The sequence below is a fragment of the Peromyscus eremicus genome, chromosome 4, assembly GCF_949786415.1.
Source record: "Peromyscus eremicus chromosome 4, PerEre_H2_v1, whole genome shotgun sequence".
Taxonomy (NCBI): Eukaryota; Metazoa; Chordata; class Mammalia; order Rodentia; family Cricetidae; genus Peromyscus; species Peromyscus eremicus.
The window spans coordinates 101,605,198-101,629,813 of NC_081419.1; the positions used below are offsets into that span (position 1 = coordinate 101,605,198).

General features: G+C 44.3%; 1 protein-coding gene across 1 annotated transcript in view; it reads left to right on the top strand.

Moving 5' to 3' along the window:
* Positions 1-214: 214 nt before the first annotated feature.
* Acoxl (acyl-CoA oxidase like) overlaps positions 215-24,616 on the top strand; it is a 291,245-nt gene continuing 266,843 nt past the window's right edge. Inside the window, exons 1-2 of the mRNA XM_059261383.1 lie at positions 215-398; positions 14,411-14,507. Coding sequence (XP_059117366.1) covers positions 274-398; positions 14,411-14,507 — 222 coding nt within the window. The 5' untranslated portion in view covers positions 215-273. The remainder of the gene's footprint in view (positions 399-14,410; positions 14,508-24,616) is intronic.

The window sequence follows — 24,616 nt, forward strand, 5'->3', positions numbered from 1 at the left end:
ACTGGTGGGATAAGGGCTCAGAGTTAATGAGTGATTCCTAGTAAGGATGGGAGAACACCGGTGGAGCTCAAACGCTCTGGACAGCTCTTTGCCTCAAGCCTAGGAGGGAGGGCGCCTGGGAGGGTGTGTGACGGACGGACAGGTGAAGAGGGAGGAGACAGGCCAGTGAGCTGGGAGGAAATGAGTCTATTGGAATGATAGGTAGGAGGGCCCATAAGCCGAGAGTTCTGAGGAGGTGTGTAGAAAGAACAGCCTGCAGCCTCAAACACACAGATGGAGCCGACTCCCGACCTGGGGCTTGGGGACTCATCCCTGCACCGCTACCTGGACGGAGAATTCTGGAGCTTCAAGAACAAGCTGCGCAGAGCCCTGGGGAGCTCTTCTCTCTTCCAGCCCAGGTACCCAGTAGAGTAGCGACTCCTGTCCCAGCCTGGGTTAGCCGGATTTGCCCCTGGTGAGGCTGGGTGGGGTGTGAGTTGCTCCTTAGCGGCAGCCAGCCTCATCCTCACCCCTGGTGAGGAAGGGAATCTAGCAGAAGTGTGGTCACCCCCCGCCACCTTCACCTTCCTGAGCTCCTAAAGCTGTCCCTCCTGCCACAACTCTCTCTGAAGATGCCGAGTTAAAGTTTGGTTGGGCTCGGCAGGAGTAGGTGCTCAGACTCATTTTGCATCTAAATCTGTTTCTGAGTTTCTGCCTGGCCTGGCAGAGTCCCACCGGTGGCGGGCAGAACCGACAGAAAACAGAGATGGGGTGCGCGCAGCTGGGATGGACGCCCCGCCAGGGAAGGGTGGGTACTGCAGTCTGGGTGGGTGAGCCAGTGCCGGGGAACGGCAAAGCTGGGGAGGGAGGAGATAGGTCCGTGGCACCGATATTGACGCCACCGCAGGCCAGACGGGGAGATCCAGGGGTCGGTGCAGTTTAAGTTTATGGATGTAGAAGCGGCCCAATCATGAGAATGAGCACTGGAACTCTTGCTCCTAGGTTCTGCTGGGTCACTGACCCTGTTTTGGAAATTCTGAAAAGCCTGATTACAGCCACTTTGTAGTTTTAGCATAGGAAAACCCCGATTTAGAATGTTAATATCACGCTTATAAGCCTACCACTTGGAAAGTGGAGGCAGGAGGATCAGGAATTCAGCGTTTTTCTCAGCTACATAGATCCAGGCCAGCTGAGGCCACAGAGACTCTGTCTCAAAAACAAAACAAAACCACCCCCCAAATAAAAAACACCCTAAAACAGACAAAAGTAAACAAAAGTCAGTGTGTTCCAGAGAGAATTAACCAACTCCCTCCTACCCAGTTATCTCAAGTGTAATTTGTCTCTCTTGAGAACCTGGCCTTGGTGGCACACACCTTTCATCCCAGCACTCGGGAGGCAGAGACAGGTAGATCTCTGTGAGTTCGAGGCCAGCCTGGTCTACAGAGCGAGGTCCAGGACAGCCAGGGCTACACAGAGAAACCCTAGCTAGAGAGAGAGAGAGAGAGAGAGAGAGAGAGAGAGAGAGAGAGAGAGAGAGAGAGAGAGAGAGTCTGAGCAGAGACTGGTGGATTTTGAAGTACCCTTTGAGAAGACCCTGGTATGTCTTAGAATGCCCCCCTCACTTTTCATCCCCTTTTGCTCACTAATAGCTCTTTAGGTCCTTAATAGCTCTTGAGGCTATGGTCCTCAAAGTGTGGTCCAGGTATCTAGACTCTAGAAGATACCCAAGACGGCTTCCAACAGTGTCAAGATTATTTCTATAAATTTCCCAAGGTGTCATAGACGCTTTTCATGCACACTCTCACCCATGCACAGAAACAGGCCCCAGCGAGACATGAAGGGCAATAGCCCCAGACTAACTGGGAAAGCAGATGTGAGACTCCAGCTGCTTTCCGTAATGTTTAATAAACATTAAAGAATTTATGGAAATTCAGAACAGTTTCGGTTTTCTTCTTAACTTTGTTTTATTTTGAAAAAGTTTCTTTTTTATAAAGCACACTTAATGGATGTATTATGTTTACTTCAAAATGATTTAAAGATTTGAAATCTATTCTGTAATAGCATCTAGGAGGATAAATATCAATAAATATAACTCAACTAAACAAGGAATTGAGAGGCCTCATTTTAGGGGTTCAGGGAATCCCTTTAGCCTATATTCACTTCTGTATCACCAAGCCTTCAATTTATTTCTTTGTGGGTGGCTCTTAGCCTTTCCATTTGGGTGACTGTATTTTAAAACATGGGACAGAATTCTACAATCCAAACTACTGATGTGGGCCAATAGAAGGTCACCAACTTATATATCACACTACCTCTTGGGGACAGAGGTAATGGCAAACCTCTGGGCAGCTGACTTCCTGGGTGCAACACTAGGGTACTTCTTCACCCCTACCCTGAACACTGAGCTCCTGGCTGAGAGTGTAGCTCAGCTGGAGAGTGCATTCCCAAGGCTCAATCCAGGATACCACAAGAAAACAAACATACACACACAAAAAAACGCCCCCACACACCCAAATGGAGATAATGTCTGAGCTTCTTGGCTGCTGTGAAGCGTAAAAGAGAAACCCTTAAATAGGGTTTTAGGGAACATTGGTTGAATGCTGTCCTAGTTAGGGTTATTATTGCTGTGATGAAACACCATAACCCGAAAACCAACTGGGGAGGAAGAGTTTATTTGGCTTACTCTTCCATATCATTGTTCATCATTGGAGGAAGTCAGGCAGGAACTCAAACCTGGAGACAGGAACTGATGCAGAGGCCATGGAGGAGTGCTGCTTACTGGCTTGCTCAGCCTGCTTTCTTACAGAATGCAGGACCACCAGCCCAGGGATGGCACCGCCCACAATGGGCTGGGCCCTCCCCCATCAATCACTAATTAAGAAATGCCTTACAGGCTTGCCTACAGTCCCATCTTCTGAAGGCGTTTTCTTAATTGAGATTCCTTTCTGTCAGATGACTTTAGCTTGTGTCAAGTTGACATAAAACTACCAGCACAGGTGCATCCCCCCTTCTCTTTCCCTTTTACACTCACAGAAGAAAAAAGACAAAACCCCGCTACCCCAATGTTTTGCCATTCTTTCTTGCTTATTTCATAATCTCAGAATCATAATAGCATAGATAATATTTTTACTGTTCCCTTCCCCCGGCCCCTGAATGGTTCAAGATTCTGATATCTATATGAAAGTTCACTTTGTGCCATCAGATTTCATCTTTATGGGGTTAGAAGGTCAGGGCTCTTATTTCTGGGTGAATATTCATTCTGCTATTGCAAAATCTGCCTGGAAGATGCAACTATGAAATCTGCTTGTCCAAGAAAGTGGTGTTAAGCCTCCTGTCATTAATCCCTTTCTACACCTCCCCCTCAATGGGCCTTTGAAGTTCAAGTAGGTATTGAGGGTGGGGTGGGGATTGTGTCAGCCCAGTTCTTTGAGTGGTCTGTACACAGTGGGAAGTTTGTGTAAGGTCAGACACTCTCAGAGTAAGAGTCCAGGAAACAACTTTTCCCCTGAAGAAAATAGTATGAAACTTCCTATTTACTGAGATACTCCTCAGGGCAGGTTTTTGTCCTTGGACCTCAGCAATAAGGAGCAGTAAGGGCTTAGCTCACTGCCCCCTCCTGAGGAATGGTTCTTTCTCTTTCAAAGACTTGTTTCTGAGGCAAATTTCCTCTACTAGAGTCCTCCAGACCCTGGGAATTCCCTAACTTGCTAAAGTCTATTCCTTCTCTGTGGGGGGCCAGCTCCCACATTTACTTACCCCAGGGACTCTTGAGGGGTGAGGAACAAGAGATTTAGATAGAAATATAGAGGAGAGAGACAGTTAGGAACACAGGATAGCCTCAGGAGGGCCTGGGTCAAAACCCACCAGCCCCTTCTGTCTAGTCTAAAGGGCTTTTAAAGGAATGCCAAGGGGTGGAGCAAAAGACCTCCCCCGCAGCACAACCAAGTGCAGACCATCCCAAACACCTGGTGACCATGCACATGGTCAAGCCATCCCTGAATGCAGTCCTGTTGTGTAAAGCAAGCTCAGATCTCGCTAGGAAACCTCTGTGGGCTCCCACACTTTTCTGCCATGCTGTTGTGATGATAGCATGCTGTCTTTTCTGAGAACAGGATTCTAGGTGACTTAAGGCTTGTGTGATCTGAATGTGGTTTTGCTCTGCAAGGATTCATGTATAAGAAGTTTAGTTCCCAGTGTGGTGATATTAAGTAGAGGTAGGACCTCTAAGAGGTAGAGCTTACTGGAAGCTCTTAAGATTATCCCTTGCACATTCTCTGCCTTCGTGTTTATCTTTTGGTTCTAAGTCCTGACAAAAGTAACTTAAGGAAGGCTTATTTTGGGTAACAGTTTCAGGTTTCAGGCATCACTGTGGAGGAGTCAAGGCAACAGGAGCTGGAGAAGGCTGGCAATATCACATCCACCATTAAGAAGTAGAGTGACGGATATCTGTGCTCGGCTTACTTTCTCCTTTTTATACTGTTCAGAATCTCAGTCCAGGGAATGGGGCCACCCACAGTGGGCTGTTTTTTGCACTCAATTTACTTCATCAAAATAATCCTCTGGAAGCATTTCCAGGGGCTCATCTAGCAGGTGATTCTAGATCCAGTAAGTTGATAACTAAAACTATCACAACATGTGTGGTAGTTTAGATGATATTGGCGCCTGTAGGTTCATACTATTTGCATGCTTAGTCCGAAGTTGTAAACTATTTGAGAAGTATTATAAAGATTAGGAGGCGTGGCCTTGTTGGAGGAAGTGTGTTGCTGGGGGTGGCCTTTAAGGTTTCCCAGGCCCAGTCTCTCTCTCCCTTTCCTCTCTCTCCCTCCTCTCTCTCTCTCCTTCCCTCTCTTTCTCTCCTTCCTCTCTCTTCCTCCTCTCTTCTCTCTCTCTCTCTCTCTCTCTCTCTCTCTCTCTCTCTCTCTCTCTCTGTGAGAGAGGTGTTCATGTGTGAGTCTGATTATGTGTGCCAAAGTGAGTGCGCGGAGGTCAGAGGACAAACATTAGGTGTTTGTACTCCCCTTTCTACACTGTTTGAGGAGTCTCTTGTCTCTGCTTCCCACTTCCCATAGGCATGCTGGGATTACACACTGTCATGCTATAGCATCTGGTTTTTATGTAGGTTCCGGGGAGCTGTCCTCAGGTTATTAGGTTTGCAAGCAAGTTCTTTTACCCATTGAGCCATCTCCCCAGCTCAAACCTCTTTTCTTTATAAACTATACAGATTCTGTTATTTCATTATAGTAGCAGAAAGTGCCCTCATACAAGGGATGGGAAAAGCAGTGCTGGAAGTGAGATATGCTCCTAAACACTTTTCATTTTGTTTATTGGCAAGCAGAGGCTCTGTCACGGCAGACCAGGTGGTGAGCGGTTGCTTCATCTTAGGGGTATGTCACACTCTTCAGACAGACACCTTCAGAAGCCCCGTTAGTAGATGTTTCTGTTCCTCTAAGGCCTTGTCATGCTCCACAAGGCTCCCTTTGGCTGTTTCTGGATGCTTCTGTATCTCTTTTCTCTTCATTTCCTTCTTTTTTTTCTTCCTTGGAACAATCCATCTTTTACTTCCTGCCTTTTTCATGTTTAATTTTTTTCTCAATCTTATTTATCCACATAAGTATTTCATAATAGTCAAATACTCAGAGTCAAATAATATTGGAAATAAAGTTTTCTTAATGCTTCCCTCTCCAAATACAATTTTAAAATTGTGCTAAAATACACATAACATAAATTTTTGCTAAGACAAACTTTATATATATACATACATGTACACATATATACATATGCATACATACATACATACATATATATACTTTAGTGGCACTGATTACATTTGCACTGTTGGGCTACCATCTCTACCAACCATCTCCAGAACTTTCTTATCTTCCTAACTCTACCCATTAAAGACGAGTTCCCCCTTTCCTCTTAGCTCCTGGAAGTCATCCTTCTGACTTCTCTCTGAGACCCTTGCAGATACCACACATGAGAGGAGCCACACAGCACTGGTTCTTTGTGACTAGTTGGGAGAGACATGATCCAAAGGAGATGTGCTTGTTCCACAATTCTCCCTCTGACCACTGGATGCCCGGTCCTTGAGGGCTGTTGCTGCCTCTCAAGGCAAATGGGAATGTGTGGCTGCATTTGTGTGAAGTAGTCTCTCAGCAAAGATATTCCTCCCCACATGTGTGTCCTTTTTTAGGTCGCCCGTGTATGTATGGGGGTCCCTGTAGTGACATAGCTACAGTAAAGCTTCCAAAGGTGGCTTCTTCTTACCCCGTCTCTCCTTCACTTCTTCCTCACCTCTTTTCCGTCGTTCTTTCAGAGAAGAGATGAAACTTAGAGAACATACAATTGTTTATTTAGGTGTTCACTTCAGTAACATTCCGTGTATTCAATGTTGTGCAATCAACACTGTGACTTCATTCCAAAGTTTAATCACTCCTGGAAACATTCTGTAACCATTCAGTAATCACTTCCTGTTTCTCCTCCAGTCTGCCCTCTGGCAACCAGTGATCTACTTTCTCTCTATGAATTCTGCTTCATGCTGGGAAAATGGAAGTCCATTAGGGAGAAGCCAGGGCTCTGCAGACAAGTGTTCTTTCAATCTTCTGCAGATCTAGGACTGAGCAGGATAAAGAGGTCTGGGCACCTTGTGTTAGTGAGTTGTGAAAGTCTCCCACCCACTCTTCAGCCTCTGCTCTTTCATGCAACCCTATCCACTCATCAGGCAACAGATGGCACTTCCTGGCCTGCCCCAAGGTGTCATTTTTGAGTGATAACGTTCAATCCTTTACTCCTACTTGTAGGTGTGATTCACAGGATAGGCGTGCTGACTGAAGGGTAGAGCATTGCCTCTGAGGTCTATAGGTACTGACCCTGTACCAGGCAGAGAATGTTCTACCTTCAGTCAGACCTTGTCTGGGCATCTGTCCAGCTAGAGAAGGTGGGTGTGTGGGGGTGGGAGGAGGAGAGGGGAAAGGAAGAGGCAGAGGGAGGTAGGAGTAGGGGAGAGGTGGCAGGAAGGGACGTAAGAAGAGCAGCCTTCAGGTGAAAAGGACTAAGACACCTGCCTATGAAGGACACTTCATTGCCAAGGGGCTCTGGACCCAGAATACATAGGCCTGTGTGTGTCAGCACAATGTAAATGTTTTATAATTTACTTGGCTATTAAAGATGACAATAAGGGAGAACTATTGTGAAAAGCGCAGAAAAGGCAGATTAAATAATTTGGGAAGGGGATCAATAGGATTTGATGATTATAAAATACATTTACATGTTCAGTTTGAGGAATTCCCTTGCAATGCTGATGAAGCAGAATTCATTTCCGTTGCTTCCCCACAAAGCATAATCTTACTAAAGTCAATGTTTGTCTTCCCAGCACACCCTTCTCAGCATCACAAGAACTAAAGCAGAGGCCACAGAGAAATGTTGCTTCCTGCTCTTCCTTGCTCTAAATGGCTTGCTCAGCTTGCTTTCTTAGGCAATCCAAGATTGCCTGCCCATGGGTGGCATCACTCACGGTGGACTTGCAAGAGCCTTCTTGGTGGCAAGGACTCTCTGTAGGTAGAGCAAGGCATCATAGTGGTTGAGGATGTTTCCTTATCCCTTGCCCGGTAACCTCTACCCTACCTTCTAGGAGGTAATCACCACTTTGTTATCCGTACTTCTTGTTACAGATTAGTTTTGTCTATTTTTAGAATTTAATATAACCCGAATCATGCAATTTGTTCTCTCAACTTTTTACGGTGTGTTCTAATTTAATGATCCAATCCTACAGTAATGGGATGAAATGAATGAACTATGGATACAACAATCACCAGAAACAACTCTCATTAGCCATGCTGAATGGCAGAAGCCAGACACAAAAGAACAAACACATAGTGTATAATCCAATTTCTTCAATATTCAAAAGAAGTAGACAGTAGTTTATGGAGGTATAAGCCAGGATAGCAGCCAGCCTTGGTCAGGAGAAAGGAAGTAGAGGCTTACAGGGAAACCGAGAGCACGTTCTGTATGCTGGTTTGGGAACACCTTTCCCCTGTTGACTTGGGTGGGGAGTTACACAGGTAAATCTACTTGGCAATAATTTCATGACATATAACTTATAATGCATGCCTCTGTTCTTGATACATTACATATTATTAGAGTGTTTTAAAAATAAGATGCTAGAGATGAAAAAAGTAAGATTCAAGTTCCTGCCTCCCAATTTTGTATGCATGTATGACAATAATGTATGCACTTGTTATTTGTGGATAAGTAGGAAGTTACTCTAAAGGGTAGCAGGCTGCGTGACATTACAAACGGTCTCATACCATGTCTGGGCTTCGGAGCTTCTGATCTGGCTAGCTATGGCTCAGTCTCCTGCAAGACAACATTTTGATTGTTGTGTAAAGCTTGACCAGAACTGGGAGAACCGCTTGTAAGATGGTCCATTGAACACGGTTGTGGGTAGGAGATCTCATCTCTTCCTGCTGTGGATCTCTTCAGAAAGCTGCCCAAAGACCCTCACGTCATGATAGCTGGCTTTTTCTAGAGCCAGTGACTTGAGAGAGCTCAATATAATGTTTTCCTGATTAACACATGCCATTTATGTGTCTCAACACTACATCCCTTCTTATTTCTAATTTGCCATTCATGAAAAACCATAGTTATTTATCTGTTCTCCTATTGGTGGAGACCTGGGCTGTCCCAGCTGGGAGTTTTTCACATTAAGCTGGTATGACAGGATCATTGTGAACATGTGATTCCATTTCGGTTGAGTGAAAACCCAGGACTGTGACCATTGGGTTAAAGGATGGCTGTATGTTTAGTTTTTATAAAGCCTGCCAGATCGTTTAAAGGGCTTATACTACTTTACACTCCCACAGCGAGCTAGGAGAGTTGTCTTTACATTATAGCCTCATATCACTCATCAGCAGCTGATAGCATCACTTAAAACAATGCTAGCTGTCCAGATGGGTACACTGGCATTGCATTATGGTGTTAGTTTGTTTTTCTATGATGCCTGTTGACATTGAACATTCTCTTCTATGTTTGCTCATCATTTGTATAACATTTTATGTGAAGCATCTGTTCAGAACTCTAGGAGTGTGTGTGTGTGTGTGTGTGTGTGTGTGTGTGTGTGTGTGTGTATGCACATGTGTGTGTGTTTCTGTGGAATTTTATCCCTGTGTATGGCCAACACTACAATCAGGTGTACAACATCACAAAGTAACCCCTTTGTGTTTCTCCTGTAGAGTCAACCTCTTTCCACATCCCTAGCCTCTGGCAGCCACTGAGGTATTATCCATTTCCATTATTTTTGTCATTTTGAGAATGCTATAAAATGGCACTTGTACAGTATTACTTTTTTTGTTTTGTTTTGTTTTGTTTTGTTTTTCAAGACAGGATTTCTCTGTGTAGGCCTGGCTGTCCTGGAACTCTCTCTGTAGACCAGGCTGGCCTTGAACTCACAGAGATCTGCCTGCTTGTGCTTCCGAGTGCTGGGACTAAAGACGTGCACTATCACTATGGCCACCACCACCACTGGCATTTATTTATTTTTTATGTATGAGTGCTCTGTCTGTACGTACACCTGCATGGGCATCAGATCCCATTATAACTGGTTGTGAGCCACCATGTGGTCACTGGGAATTGAACTCTGGTCCTCTGGAAGAGCAGCCAGAGCTCTTATCTGCTGAGCCATTTCTCCAGCCCCCAGGATTAACATTTTTGAGATTGGCTTTTTATGCTTGCCTTTGAGAGGCATCCAAATGATGTTCATTTTGTATCACTGTATGGATACAGCATAGTGGGCTTATCTACTCCCCATGTGAGGGACATTTGGATTGTCTTTAGGGTTTTTTCCCCATATGCAAAATGTTTTGTAATCAGCTTTTTTAGTTAGCCTAGAAAATAATGGATTTCATTATGACACTTTCATATGTATATATTATTGTACCTTGCTCATATTTCCTCTTGCTACCCTCCCCCACCCCCTTACCGTTTCACCCTTGCCCCAAGTGTCTCCACCCCTTCACACAGAGTTCAATCTAAATCCTACATCTGTAAGACTGTGTCCAGTTTCGGATGGTTGCAAATATGCTGTGTTAAACATTTGTGGACAGTTTGAGTCCTATTGCTGTTTGCTAAACAGAAGGTTTCTTTTCTCTTGGGTGGATACTTGAGAGTGGAATCACGGGTTGTACGTGAAGTACATGTCTAATGCCATGAGAGACTATCAAACTTTTCCAAGTGGCCGTACCATTTCACAATCCCAACACCACTAATGAGACATCTGGCGGCTTGACGTCCTTGCTCACACTTGGCGTGGTCTACTTTTATCTTAGCCACTCTTACAGGCATGTGTGACTTGACTATGTTTTCACTTAGAGCCTTGTGCCTTGATTCTGGCCTTATGAACCGTGCTTCCTGGAGAGCTCTCTCATTCTGAGAGCTCATTACTGCCCCACCGATACCCCCTTCCCAGCAACTCCTCTGTCAGGACAGGTGGAGCCTCGAATCTTCGACTTCAGTTCTTGCTAGTTGCATGCCATAATGCAGAGAACTTTCTCGGTAATTGGTGTTCTCAGTAATTGGCTGTATTCTCTTTTTCAAGAACAACCCCACACAGAGCACTGGTGGCCGAGTCAGGTGGTGAGGGAAGTGCTGGGGTTACGGCTGGACCCTCTCTTTCATGTCACTACTCTTCATGGCTGACCCAACATGTCCCTGAGCATGCCAGGCCTGGCTCCTAATTCTGGCATGAGTGCCATTGACTCTTAGATTTAACAAGTCTCTTAGTTCTGTGGGGCCCCTGTATGTAGAGTGAGACCGGGGAGCAACATCTGCCACATCTCCATATTTTGCAGACTCAGGAAAACAGAATAGGAATTATAGCTGCGAAAATACTAAGTAAACTATTAGGTATGACTTATACCCCATTGCTATACAGTGTTTGAAGTGACCAATAAAGGTCTTTAAATGAGGAGAATATACCATCAAACCTGCACATGCTTAGAGCTTTAGAGTGCTTGTGATTTGTACGGCTCTGGTTTACCGGCTGCCTAGCTTCTCAGTCCCCTGCTTTAAAGACTGTTAGACACTTAGGTGGACTATTGTGATGAACAAATATTCATGTTTCCAGGTGTTCCCTAATGCTTTTCATCCAGCTCTGATTTGATTTCTTTGATAACTGTAAGTCAGTTGTGGTGACAGTTCACATGAAGAACAAGTTCCATCTAGTGGTTGTTTTAAGTATATGCTTTGAAATGTGTTTTATAGTCCAACCAGAAGGTTCACATTTACTGCCAAACCCGGTGACCTGGGTTGGATTCCCCAGAACCCATGTGGTGCAAGGAGAGAACCGGTTGCTTCAAGTTGTTTTCTCGTCTCCTCATGCACGATGTCACGTTTGATTTTCAAAGTCAGAATTGATTGCTGGAGGAACTCAAGTTGGAGACATGTTAGACTAGGGCTTTAATCACCGGAAGCCTGGCACTGGGTTTCTGTAGCTGTTGTAATGAGGCTTTCAGCCACTGTGAGTAGAAACAGTAGATACAGCATGGGCCTTGGGTACTGGCACATCAGCTTTACAGAAACAAGCATTATAGCTCTCGGGCAACTGATATTAGGGCTCTCAGCTTGGGGTGTCTGAGACCTTGGTCCTTAGAGCTTAGAAGTTCCTGAGACCTCTTCCAGCGACCAGGACCCACAGCTTTTCTTCTCTGGGAACAGAAGTCACAAACTTGCATTGATTTTTGTTTTAGGCTCTTTGCCCTATCTTACCTTCTCTGCTTCCACAGTCCTGGTTCTTTCTACCCTCGATGACCTTTGACCTTTCCAGCTGCCCTTTTGTCCCTGTGGCTCTTGATGGAGGCTCCCTTTGCAGCTGCTACCACCACTCTGCTGATGCTTTGTCTTCCCATCACGTCACCAGCTCAGCCCACTCTACTAGGACAAAGGTCAGAGTAAGGCGAGAAGAGACCACCCAAGAGAAGCCTGAATTGGAGGGGCCCAGAGGGTGTTTAGGGTGAAACTGCTTTATCTGACATTGGAGGCATGCAACCATAAATATATCTAAACCCATAGACTATACTCCATCAAGAATAAATCCAAGGAGCCAGAGAGATGATTAAGAGCTCTTCCAGAAAACCCACATTCAGATCTCAGCACCCACATTCCATAACTAATAATTACCTATAACTCCTTGGAAGTCCCTTCAGCCACGAAAGACAGTTTCACTGGATTTAAGACCTGCTTTGATCATTCTTTTATTCTTGAGCTAAGAACAAACAAACAAACAGACAGACAGACAGACAAAACAAAAAACAAAAAACAAAAAACAAACAAACCTGAATCCTCTCCCCTCCGGCTTCTGTGGCTTCAGATGAGAAATTTGTTGCCATTCCTGTAAATCTTTCCCTTTGCATTGGTTCTCTCAAGCTGTCTTCCAAATTTTTGCTTTTAGTTTTTGGACTTTGAATTGTGATACAGCTCAGTCCATTCATGAAAGTTTTCTCATGTGATAGACTCATCTCCCAAGGGTTCCTACCTCCAAATGCATCTCTTTGGTGATTAAGAGTTGAAAAGGGAGAGGACCAGCTGGGCAGTGGTGGCACACACCTTTAATCCCAGCACTGGAGACAGAAGCAGGCTGATCTGTGAGTGCCAGGCCAGCAGCCTGGTCTACAGAGCCATAGACAGCTAAGACTACATAGAGAAATTCTGTCTTGGCCTGGGTTCGGGGTGGGGGGTGGGGTAGTGGGGGGGGGGGAGAAAAGAGAGAGGACACAAATTTTCAGACCTAGCACTTTCTCGTGGAGTTCACAGACTTGCTCCCTGTCACCTCCATAGGTGCCATTTTCATCAGAGACGTGTTTTTAATTTTTATTAATTTTGGCTACTATTTTTTTCAGTTATATAATCCCTATGTAATGCCCCCCTTTCAAACAACTTATATTCCTTTGGTGAGAATTTTTCCATTTGTTTTAAGAGAGTTTGAATTTCTTACTGTAATATTATTTTGATGCTTGTTTTAAGATCATAACTCTAATATTTCAGTGTCTGATTATGTTAGGGTTCTGGAGAAGTCCCACAAAAGACTACCATCCATGTATGCAATCAACAAGAGTATTTATCACCAGCATGCTGGGGCTGTCCATCCTACATAAAGGCAACCTTGAGAGAAGCTCACAGGCTCCTTTTAAGCATAGCCAAGGGGAATTTCAGGGACAATTAGGTCATCTCAGATATGATTGGCTTTTATGAGTAGCAATCATATTAGTATGTTCTAATTGGCCAGGGCTAGTCAGGGGCTGGTTAAGGCTATAGTTTTCCAATTTTTGGACAAGTTTGGACAAATCCCAAGCTCTGGCCTTATTTGGTTATTACCTTGAGCTGCTGTGGAGGCTGGCTGGCCTAGTACACGCTGACTAACTGTGGGGGCTGACTGTGGCCCAGGCTTGGCACAGCTTATCTCCCTTGTCCCTGTTGTCAAGGGCATCAGTGATTAATTGCCCTTTGTTCATGACTTCCTCAGAAACTGTCCAGTTTCAAGAGGCAGGAATTAAGGCCTAGTTTTTAACTGAGTTATTAGGACAGGCTGTCACGATATTTGCCTGGCCCTCTCAGATTCATCTTGGTATTGCCATCATACCGTCAGAGACAGAGGCTAATATCAACCCTGGATGAGGTTCTTCTAGGCTTCTGCTGCGATCTGCATGGAAATATTAGATGACACAGAGGAACCTCTCCTCCTAGGTTTAGGCTTGTTGAGAAATAGATGCCAAGATGGAGCTAGACATGCCAGAGACTTAATGGGGAAAAATAACTGTGAAGGACAAAAGTTGGGGGATTGGTGAAATACAGATGGGCAGGGTGGACCCTGTGATAGGAGACAGGAGGAGAGCTTCTTGGGTAGTCCCTGACACGGCACAGCCTAAGCCTTTGCCACAGTTATGACAGAACGTAGGTAGGCTAGGAGAAGGGCAGAAGTTTCACACTGGACAAGAGTAGTTTTGACACTACTAGGTCAAGCTCAATCGTCTGCCTGGATAGCCAGACAGGAGAGTAACTTCCCAGTGACTCTGAACTTCATTCTAAAGCATGGCAGTGGAGCCCCTGGACTTGACTCTGAATAATTGTCCCCACACTCTCACAGTCCAGTCCTTATACCACATGGGTTCTCCTCTCTGCCCCTCTCTCCACAGATTCTGTCCTTGAGTCATCCCAGGCTGCGGAAGTGTCTGCAATCTTTAAAGCTCTGTAGAGGAGATGGAGAGGCAGCCTGATTTTAACTCAGTCTTATCAGGAAGCCCTCCCCTTTCTCCTCCCAGCCGACCTCAGGTGTTGTTACCCACACAGGGCAAAAACATCTGTTCTCCCAGAGCTCTGGATTTGGTTCTGGCAACTTACAGACTCAAGGTGTTAATGCCCGTGTGGTATCATTTCTCTGCAGGTATGATTTAAGTTTGGATGAGATGAGAGCTTTGACAAATCAGCGAGTGAAGTTTGTCCTGAGTCTCCCTCTGTTAAAGCATGTATTTCAGGAGCAGGTAAGTGACACCGTTATTTCTGCAGGAGTGTGTGCGTGTAAATATGTGTCTCTCTGTGTGTGTGTCTGTAAGAAAGCAAGACATGTTTTATTTGCTTTTGTAACTTGTGTAAACTCACTAATCACGGCCCGAAGCACTAACACAGTCATTATAGAGCAGAGCGTGTTCTGCAGCCCCCTCTCTGCCTCAAGCCCCAGATGCAGTCAATTTTTTTGGGCCACATATTTACTCCTCCCAGACTAGAGAAGAAAAAAAATCACAACAGAAGTAACAAAATGTCCATTCATAAAACTGGTATAACTCAGGTCATCAAATAAAAATTGCTGACACATGACGAACAACTCATTAAGAAAAAAAAGTTGGAAACATTTTAGACTTGTCTAAAGTTTATGAGTCTGGGTCATCTAAAAGTTGCCACTTTTATGTCACTGATACTGTTTTAATCAGCTTAGCCTCATGATAAAGAAGGAGCGGAAGAGACGGTGAGATGGGAGTTTCCTCTGCCGTGCTAGTGTTAGAAACTGTATATTCTATAGTTCTAGATCCACTTCCTTCTCATCCAGCTCAATGGTTTCCTTACGATCTCACACAGGAAAAAGGCACTTTCCTTCAGAGCCATGGGGAGGGGCCTGAACCTCAGTGTGGGAGATGCTTAGAGCTAAGAGTACCTCGCAGGAAGCTCAGCCTCTTGAGAGGTGGGGGTTTTCCTCTGTGGCTCTCATGGAGTACCAGTCAGAGCTGGAGTTGGGCTCAGATCCAAATGAGAATAGATTTACCAATCCCTCACCTCCGAGTACTTGTTTTGAGGAGATGTAAGGGCTGACTCCAACATTTCAAGAGGGGATTTCAGTGCCTAAACACAACTTCCCCTTAATGTAGCCAGCAACCTTGAAGCTGACTGCACTGCCCTTCAGTGGAGAACATGTGGAAAGATGTTTACTTGGAAAAGACAACCCCCCACATAACAGAGCACATGGTTGGAAAAAGCAAAACAAAACCATGTTTTATTACAGCCATTGCTCAAGATTTTAAAGCTAATAAATTGCCAATCAATATGCACTTAGAGCTGTGAGTATACCTAAACCTCCTGTTGTAATTGTTTTCCATTGGCAACTTATAAAAGGAAACATTTAATTTGGAGCTCATGCTTGCAAAAGGTTAGAGTCCATGGCCATGGTTGCAGAGTATAGCCAGAAGTTTCTCCAGTCCCACCTAGCCCTCCATGGTCCAGACAAATCTCTCTCACCTGAGGTTCTATAGCTGCTCGGACCCAAGTAAACACACAGAAGCTTATATTATTTACAAACTGTATGGCCTATGGCTTTAGCTGCTTTGCCAGCTAACTCTTTCATCTTAAATCAACTCATTTTTATAAATCTATGTGTTGCCATGTGGCCGTGGCCTTACCTGTCTGCTGACATCATATTGCTCCTTCAGCAGTGGGCTTGTGTCTCTCTTCTTCTGCCTTTCTTCTTTATTGTCTCTCTCCTTGGATTTCCTGCCTGCCTCTAAGCTGTCTTGCCATAGGCAAAAGCAGCTTATTTATTAACCAATGAGAACAATATATATTCACAGCATACAGAAAGACATCCTCCAGCAGTAGAGGGTTCAAGTCTATAGCAGCAGGCAGGCAGGCAGACATGGTGCGAGAGCAGTAGCTGAGAGCTTGCACCTTGATTTACAAGCACAAGGCAGAGAGAACTAACTGAGATTGGCTTTTGAAACCTCAAAGCCTGCCCCCAATGACACACCTCCTCCAACAAGGCCATTCCTTCTGATCCTTCTCAGAGAGTTCCACCAACTGGGAACTAAGCATTCAAATACATGAGCCTATGGGGGACAGCCCCTTTTTGCTTTCAATGCTGTCATTAGAGACCAGAATTCATTCATTCACTGTGGGGTTGGTGGGAAGGTAGACTCCTGGCATGAGACCAGCCCTCGGCTCCCTTAATCAACCCATTATATCTAGAGCTCAAACTAATGCCAAGACTCAAGACACTGATGTGGAAGTTGATCCTTTAATGAGGCTTGATAACTGCTTTCCTACTTGCTGACTCTGGAGGATTAACCTTTGTAATCGAATTCTTAATGAAGTGTGTTGAACCCTCGATTCAGTTACCTTCCTGTTTTTGCAACTCTCCTCGTGGCTTTAGGCAGCCTAGACCACTTTCTGTCCTGGATGAATGGATCTAATTCCTCTAGGAGGCTTAGGATTAGCCCTTGAGTATCCTTCTGGTTGATCTTCTGTTAGTTATTTTGACACATTTGGCTCCCCTCTCTGTGTGAATCTGCAAAAATCAATGAAACCGAAGGAAAGCAAACAGTTGTCAGTACAGCAGGCACATCTCATTGGGCAGATGTTATAAGACTTGGCGGTACATCTGTGTTTGAAGGTTCTCAGATCCCACCCTCAGACAGCTGGACAAACTGTCTATATCCCACAACCCTAGAAGTGTTGTATGATTCATGCTGCCTCTCAATAAAAAATATCGAGTCATGGCTGTCCTGCCCATTCAGAAAGCATACCAGGCCTTTCCCTCTTTCCCCGGCCCCTCTGCCATATTGCTGTTAACTTTCATGGGTGAGCCAGTGAGCTCAGAGGCAGAGTGCAAGTGAGATGATGTTTTCAGGCACACACGGTCAGGGATCCTCACTTGTTCTGGTTCTCTACAGACAGTCCACACGCCAAGAACAAGCCATTCAAAACAGTTCCATTCTGTGTCTTCTCTGTAAGACACAATGTTTCAATAATCTTAAAGGGGCAAAACATTATCTGAGACCAACTAAAATGTGTGTGAGTGTGTATATGTTCCTCTCTCCCTCCCTCTCTCACTTCATTCCTCCCTCCCTCCTTCTGTGTGTGTGTGTGTCTCCCTGTGTGTCTCTTTCTGAGTGTCTTTTTTATCTCTAGCTTTCTGTATCTCTCTGTGTGTCTGTGTGTCTGTGTATGTTTCTCTTTCTGTGTCTCTCTGTGTGCCTCTCTCTCTCTCTCTCTCTCTTTCTCGCAAAAGCGTGTGTGTGTGTGTGTGTGTGTGTGTGTGTGTATAGGATACATAGTGTGAACACCATCACTGCATACTGTGCCGACACTTCCTGTATTGGTTTCTAGTAACATCAGCTTTACGTACCTCAGCCAAGAACATTCTTGTTCCCCTGGCAGTTCCAGGGTTGGGTCCTAGGTGGAGGCACTGCTGCCTCTGTATCCCTGTGAAGAGATTAAAACCTTGGGGTGATTGTCCGCTCTGTGGCAGGCCTGGGATGGGAGCTTTCATTCTTTCCTTTGGAGCTGTTACGGTTTGAATGTGAAATGTTCTAAGGGTTCGTACACTCGAGTCCTTGGCCCCCAACTTGAGTTTTGTTTTGGGAAGTTATGAAACCTTTGGGACACAGAATCTAGGTGGTGGACCTAGGCCATTGGGGGCAAGCCTTGAGGGTTACGACCAGACCTCCTTCCAGTCCTGTTCTCTTTTAGTTCCTGACACATTCAGGTTCTTGCTGCCATGAACTCTGCCATGCTCTCTTTGCCTGCCATGATGGACGGAGACCATGAGCCAAAGAACCCTCTCCTTTAAGTTGTTTCTGTCAGGAGAAAAGTAACTGACATAGGAGCCTGGTCACGTGTGTGGCAGCATCTTTAGAGACACTTGTCGCTGGAAGCTGATAGAGACTGATGGTCTATACAATCATCATAACAGAGAATGACGGCACAAACTTAAAACTCACATAATTTGCAGCAACAGCATTAGGAACTTTGAACTGGTAATTGTACTAAATGTTCATCGCATTGTTCATGGTGCTCCCAAGTACAGGTGAAAAAGACTGGTAATTGACTTGAGGGGAGTTGTGTCAATTGTATGTGGAACTAGTTGAGTAGATTCAAGCCCAGGTCATTGACTTATTAGGCTTTTCAACCTGATGCTGCTATACATTACAGTCAGTTGGGGAGTGTAGTTGTGTGGTTAAAAATTCTTCTAGCAAGCCCCACCCCGACCCAGAAACTATCTCCAATTAATAGCGTCTCTCGAAGGAAAATTCTTCAATGGAGCCTCACTGGGCATACAAACAACACTTAAGGATAAGCCTCATGCCCAATATTGGATGGTCAACACAAAACAAACCCAGTAGTATTTTGTTGTTTATTTTTTTCCTCTTAATTCTTTGTCTGGGCACTTAAAAAAAACAAAACCTCTTTTGCTTATATATTATGGTTTCCAATTTTGTGTCTTTATAGGATTTCTCTGTGTGTGTGTGTGTGTGTGCGTGTGTGTGTGTGTGTGTGTGTGTGAATGTGTGTGTTTCTGAATTGGTATGTGTTTTTTTTGGTCCCCCCATTTGTTTCTTTGTTTTGTCCTAATCTGGTTTGTTTCTTATTTTATATTGCTATTATTATTACATTATTATTATTTTAGATGCCTATTTGTTTTCTAATGAGAGGAAGAAAGGGCATGGATCTGGATGGGTGAGGAAGAGTTGGAGGAGGAGAAACTATAATCAGAGTGCATTATATGGAAAAAAAATCTATTTTCAATAAAAAATTTCTTCTGTCTAGACTTTTGCCCTGACCAATGAAGTTAGCATTTAAATCACTGGGTGATTCAGAATGCACCTAGGGTTTAATACCGCTGTGTCACGCTTTCTTCCTGGGACCCTTGCAGTATTCTCCCAAACTGCTCCCATTCATCAGCCAGTCTTTCTCCTAGTAATGGCCCAGTGATGGCTCATAGGGACATTCTAACTCAACACTTCCTTCTCCCAGGAAGGAAGCAGCTGGGGTCAGACTATTCTTGGCCATGTATGGGGCTGGCTGGAGATAAATTCTTGGATAATGAAGTACCCACCCCATGGCTGCTCCTCACCTCCACCATCTCTCCTGAGGCTGAAAGAAAAATTCTCCCTGTAAGACCTCTATACCATCACCATCCCGATAATCTGCATGGAGAGGGGCACTGTACCATGACCCAGACCAATGGTCCTTAAGTATGCATGGTCTGAAGATCCATGGACATCTCTGGGATGTTTGCAGGCGCTACCTGAAAAGTAAATGCCCAGTTCCCTAGGAGTGTGATGCAGGGTTTGCATTCCAAACTAACCCAAATGGCACCACCCAGCAAAAGCAGATGTGAAAGCTGAGGTGTCTTTAATTAGGCCAGCTATTCAAACAGTTTGTAAAATGTAGGATAACTCTATTCTTCTTACTGTTTTTTTTTTTTTTAATTTTGGAAATTGTGTTACTTACAGAGTTACTTTGGTATGCAATGAGTTTATTGTTATTTACAATGAATAAGTACCAAATTCATCCGTTCTAATTACCAACATGGTAAATTGCTAGATATACCCACAAGGAAAAGCTCCTTGCCATTCTCAGTAGTTTTACTTCTTTTTACAATTATTTATTTCCTGATTTATTTGTTTTGTGTGTGTATATGTGTGTGTGTGGACACACATGTGCCACAGGGTGCATGTGGGGGTCAAGGGCAACTTGTGAGAGTAGGTGCTTTTCTTCCACCATGTGGGTCCTGAGGATCAAAGTCTGGTCGCCAGGCTTGGTGGCAAGCACCTTTACCCACTGAGCCGTCTCATTGTGTAAATGGGTTCAGAGACCTTGAAGTTTGAGAAACACTGATTTAAACCATCCACAGTTTCTAGGAAGCTCACTTTCAGGAGCTGGAGGGGACTTGGAGAAGACCGAGAGCCTGATACCTGTATTTATCCTAACTATCTATTACTTTCATCGGAAAACTCACTTTTGAGTGTTTTATATTTAGAGAGGCGTGAGTTGGTGACTAAGACAGAGTGACATTCTAAGGTCAGGTCGGTTCACCTCGAAAGGTGTTTGAGAGTGAGGAAAATGGTTACTTTCCTGATAACCTCTGAGAGGTAAGACTGTCCCAGGAAGTCTTCCAGCTGAGCAGGGACTATGTTAAGAAGCCAAGGAAGTCAGTCTGTCATTGGTCCTTCATGACAATCCCATCCTGTTCAGGCCCCAAACACCAACGTTGGTCCCTATTGGTCATCTGGATCATGACAGAGAAGCCTTCTCCCACCCCGACCTTGTGCCGGCTCCTGACTTGCTCTCTCTGAGATCTTTCCTCTTTGGCCTTGGCCTTGGCTTCATTTTTGGCCCTCTGGCTTCTGTTTGTCCTAGAACCCTGGCTTTTCCTAGCAGGCTGTGACAGCCTGCTCTGGATCTTGGTCCTCTGTGCTGTGTTTGGCAGGAGTCTTTGTCCCAGCTCCAGCTCCACAGGCTTGGATGCTTGCCACTTGGCCGGCACTCTGGCCAGGCCAGCCCTGGCCCCATGGGATACTGTGGAAGAGTTGAGCAGAGATGACAGGATGGAGTGGACTGTTTATAGAAGTCCCTCTGTATAGATTGGCATTCGAAGTGTGTTGTCATCTGTGAGGACCACAGGGATTTCTTCAAAGAGCCTGCCAGGGAGTAAGTTGCCTGCCAAGGGACTCTAGAGCAGCTGGGATCATGGTGCCATTTATTTCTTTATACTGTGACCGTTCTTCACAAATAAAATCTTTTTATTTGAAAACTTAATTACGACTTTTGCAGTAAAGTACTGTGTAAAAGGTAACAATAATTATTACTTGCTATCATTTGTTAGGTCCCTTCTGTGTTCCAGGTGAGCTAATTCACTCATTTTACAGTTATTTACCAGTTTCTGCTGTGAGCCAAACCCCAAAGGGGAGGAAGTAAGGCAGGTATTTGTGGAGCTTATATTTTAGTATAGGAGGAGACACTGTGGAGTAATAAACATACACATTTATGGTACACCAGACAGTGATAGACCTGTAACTAAAATCAGACAATAAATTGGAGAGAAAAAAGATAAAATTGTCTTTGTTGGCAGATGACATGATCTTATAGTAGAAAACTATAATAATTCACAAAAATATCTTAGAGCTAGTAAATTCAACAAAGTTTCAGGATAAGATCAATATGCAGAAATATTTTGCATGTTTATATGTTAAAATGCACGATCAAAAGAAAGTTAATTTTATTTACAAAAGCATGACAATAACAAAATGCTAAGGGATGATATGAACTGAAGAGGCATAACACTTACATATTGAGAACTATTGGGAGTGCATCCAAATTTAAAACTTTTTTTTGAGACAAAGCTTCATTTTGTAGCCCTGACTGACCTGAAACTCTATATAGATCAGGTTGGCTTTGAACTCACAGAGATCCACCTCCTGCCTCTGCCTCCAGAGTACTGGGATTAAAGGCATGCACTATCATGCCTGGCTTACAATTTAAAACTTTTGTGCATCAGGGTGATATGGATTGAATGTATCCCTCCCAGCTTCTATGCTGAAAACTTAAGGCCCACCATAGCTGTGTTGAGAGGTGGGGCTTTTGGGATGTGGTTAGAATATGAATACTCTGCTCCTGTATTAGTATCTCTCTATATATAAGAGGGATTCATTACTGCAACTTTTAGGCTGTGATGCAGCTATTCTAACAATGGCTATTTACCAACAGAAAGTTCACGAATCCAGTAGTTGTTCAGTCCACCAGGCTGGGGATCTCAGCTGGTTTCCATATATGCCAGGGTCCGGAAGAAGCAGGCTCTAATGCTGGTGAAGGAACGGATTTGCCTATGAGAGCAAGGGCAAACAGACAAAGCAAAAGGTTCCTTCTTCTATGTCCTTTATACAGGCTGCCACCAGATGGTGTGGCTCAGATTCAAGGTGGATCTCCCCACTTCTAATGATTTAAGAAAAATCCCTCACAGATGTACCCAGCTGCTTGGGTTTTTGTCAATTCCAGATGTAGTCAGGTTGACAACCAAGACTAGCCATCACAGCTTCCATCAAAGGGTTAATGCCATTGTCTCAGGAGTGGGTTGGTTATGAGAGCTGGTTCCTCATAAAGGGTGAGTTTTTGTTCTGCCTTCCACCATGGGATGGTATGGCAGGATGCTTGTCAGATGCAAGACCTTCAGCCTTGAACTTTCTAGGCCCCGTAACTGTAAGAAATAAATTTCTGTTCTTTATAAATCACCCAGTCTCAGGTATTCTGGAATAGCACAGAATGGACTAATGGAATACTAGCATCAGAGTGAAGAGACAGTTCGTGAGATGGGAGAAAATACTTGCAATCACTTTTTTTTTTTTTAAGACATATAGCTGTAAAATGTAAAGAACTCCCTCAATTCAACTACAAACAGCCGTGGAAATAACAGGTGGCATGATCTTTTATGTAGAAAACAAGGACAACAATTTGTTTTAAAATGGCCAAAGGACTTGAAAAGACTTTTCTCTGATGAAAATGTACAAGTGATTTTTCTCTAATGAAAATATGCAAATAACCAATAAATACACAGAATGATGCCTGATATCATTAATCATTAGGGAATTGAAGATCAAACCTGCAGTGAGGTACATATTCCTTTACACCAGCGGTTCTCAACCTTCCTAATGCTGTGACCCTTTAATACAGTTCCTCATGTCGTGGTGACCTTCCCCCATCCATAAAATTATTTTCATTGTTACTTCATAACTGTGATTTTCTACTGTCATGAACTGTAAATATCTGATGTGCAGAATATCTGATATTCAACCCCTGTGAAAGGGTCGTTTGACCCCCAAGGGGGTTGTGACCCACAGGTTGAGACCCACTGCTTTACACCCTGTAACATAGCTGTCTATAAAAAAATGAGACAATCCCTCAAGATTAGGAAAATGTGAACCCTTATGTGTTGCTGGTGCTGGGTAAAGCTATATAGCATCTGTTCAAGACACTGTGGTATTTCCTTAATTAAACATTTCATTAAAAATTAAATCACATGATACAGAAATTCCATTTCTTAATATATGCCACAACAAGTGAAAGTAGAGTCGGGTAAATATTGGTGTATATGTGTTTTGATCCCAGTTCTCCGGAGGAGCGGGGCTTTCTTTATGTCCAGGCTGCTCTGAAGGTACTGCTATTCAGCTAATCCTTCCAGGAAGCACTGCCACAGACCCTTGGAAGCTGGGCTCTTAGTTGACTCCAGATCCAACCGACATTTACCATCACACCATGTTAACAGCATCATTGTGCACAATAGCTCATGTCTGTCAGCAGAGGGAAGAACGAACAAAATGAGGCATATAATGCGAAACAAAAATATTTAGATTTTAAAAGTAAGGGAAATTTGACACCTGTTCCATGGATGACTCTTGCAGCCACTGTGTCTAAAGAGAATGAGGCTGTCACAAGAGGACTCTATGAGGGGTGTGTGCAGTAATCAGGTTCAGGGAGACAAGGACTAGAACGGTGGTTATCATGGGCTGGGGGAAAGGTGGACGAGGAGGTTTTAATCGGTTTGGCTTTCCTCAGAGTGGGTAAAATGGGAAGCTTCTGGAAGGACTGAGTGAAGCAGGACATGATCTGATATTTCACCAGGAGCCTTCCCAGCTGCTGGGGCAGGACTGACAATGACAAGAGTTGAGGGGATTTTTACTTCCCTACGAGAGAACTGGTGCTGGCCAGGACCAGACTGGCTGTAGTCAAAACGACTGAATTAGAGATTCTTCTGAAATCTGATTGAAAAGGCAGTAGGGTCTGCTGACAGATGGCTAGACAGAGCGGAGAGGAGAATGAGGACCGTTCTGTGCTTGGCTTGACACGGAGTCAGGAGTCAGTCTTTACTCATGATCGGAAATTCGAGATGTATAGGATAGGATGCAGAAAATCGTGAGTACAGGGATGAATTAAGAGCTGTGAAGCTGGATGGAGCCCCACATGTGTTGGCAGAGAAGAGGAGGCTCAAGGACTGAGTCTGGTGGATTCTGGAAAAGGATCAGAGTGGAGACTGGGGTGGGGGACTGGCCAGAGAAATAGGTCACAAGCAGAAGAGATCTGCAAGTACTTTTCATGTGTTATACAATGTGCTGTGCAAACAGGGCATGGTGGTACATGCAATTGCCCAAGTAATCTCATCAGAAAGCTGAGGCAGGAGGCTAAAAAATTTAAGACTACTTTGGGCTGCATGACAAGGTCTTGTCTCAAAAACAAACAAACTCCTCCTAGGAAAATTATAAAGAAAAGTTTATTCCCTATTTTACAGGCCACAGGCCGTGGGGCTAATGTTACAGGAAAAGGTTAACCTATC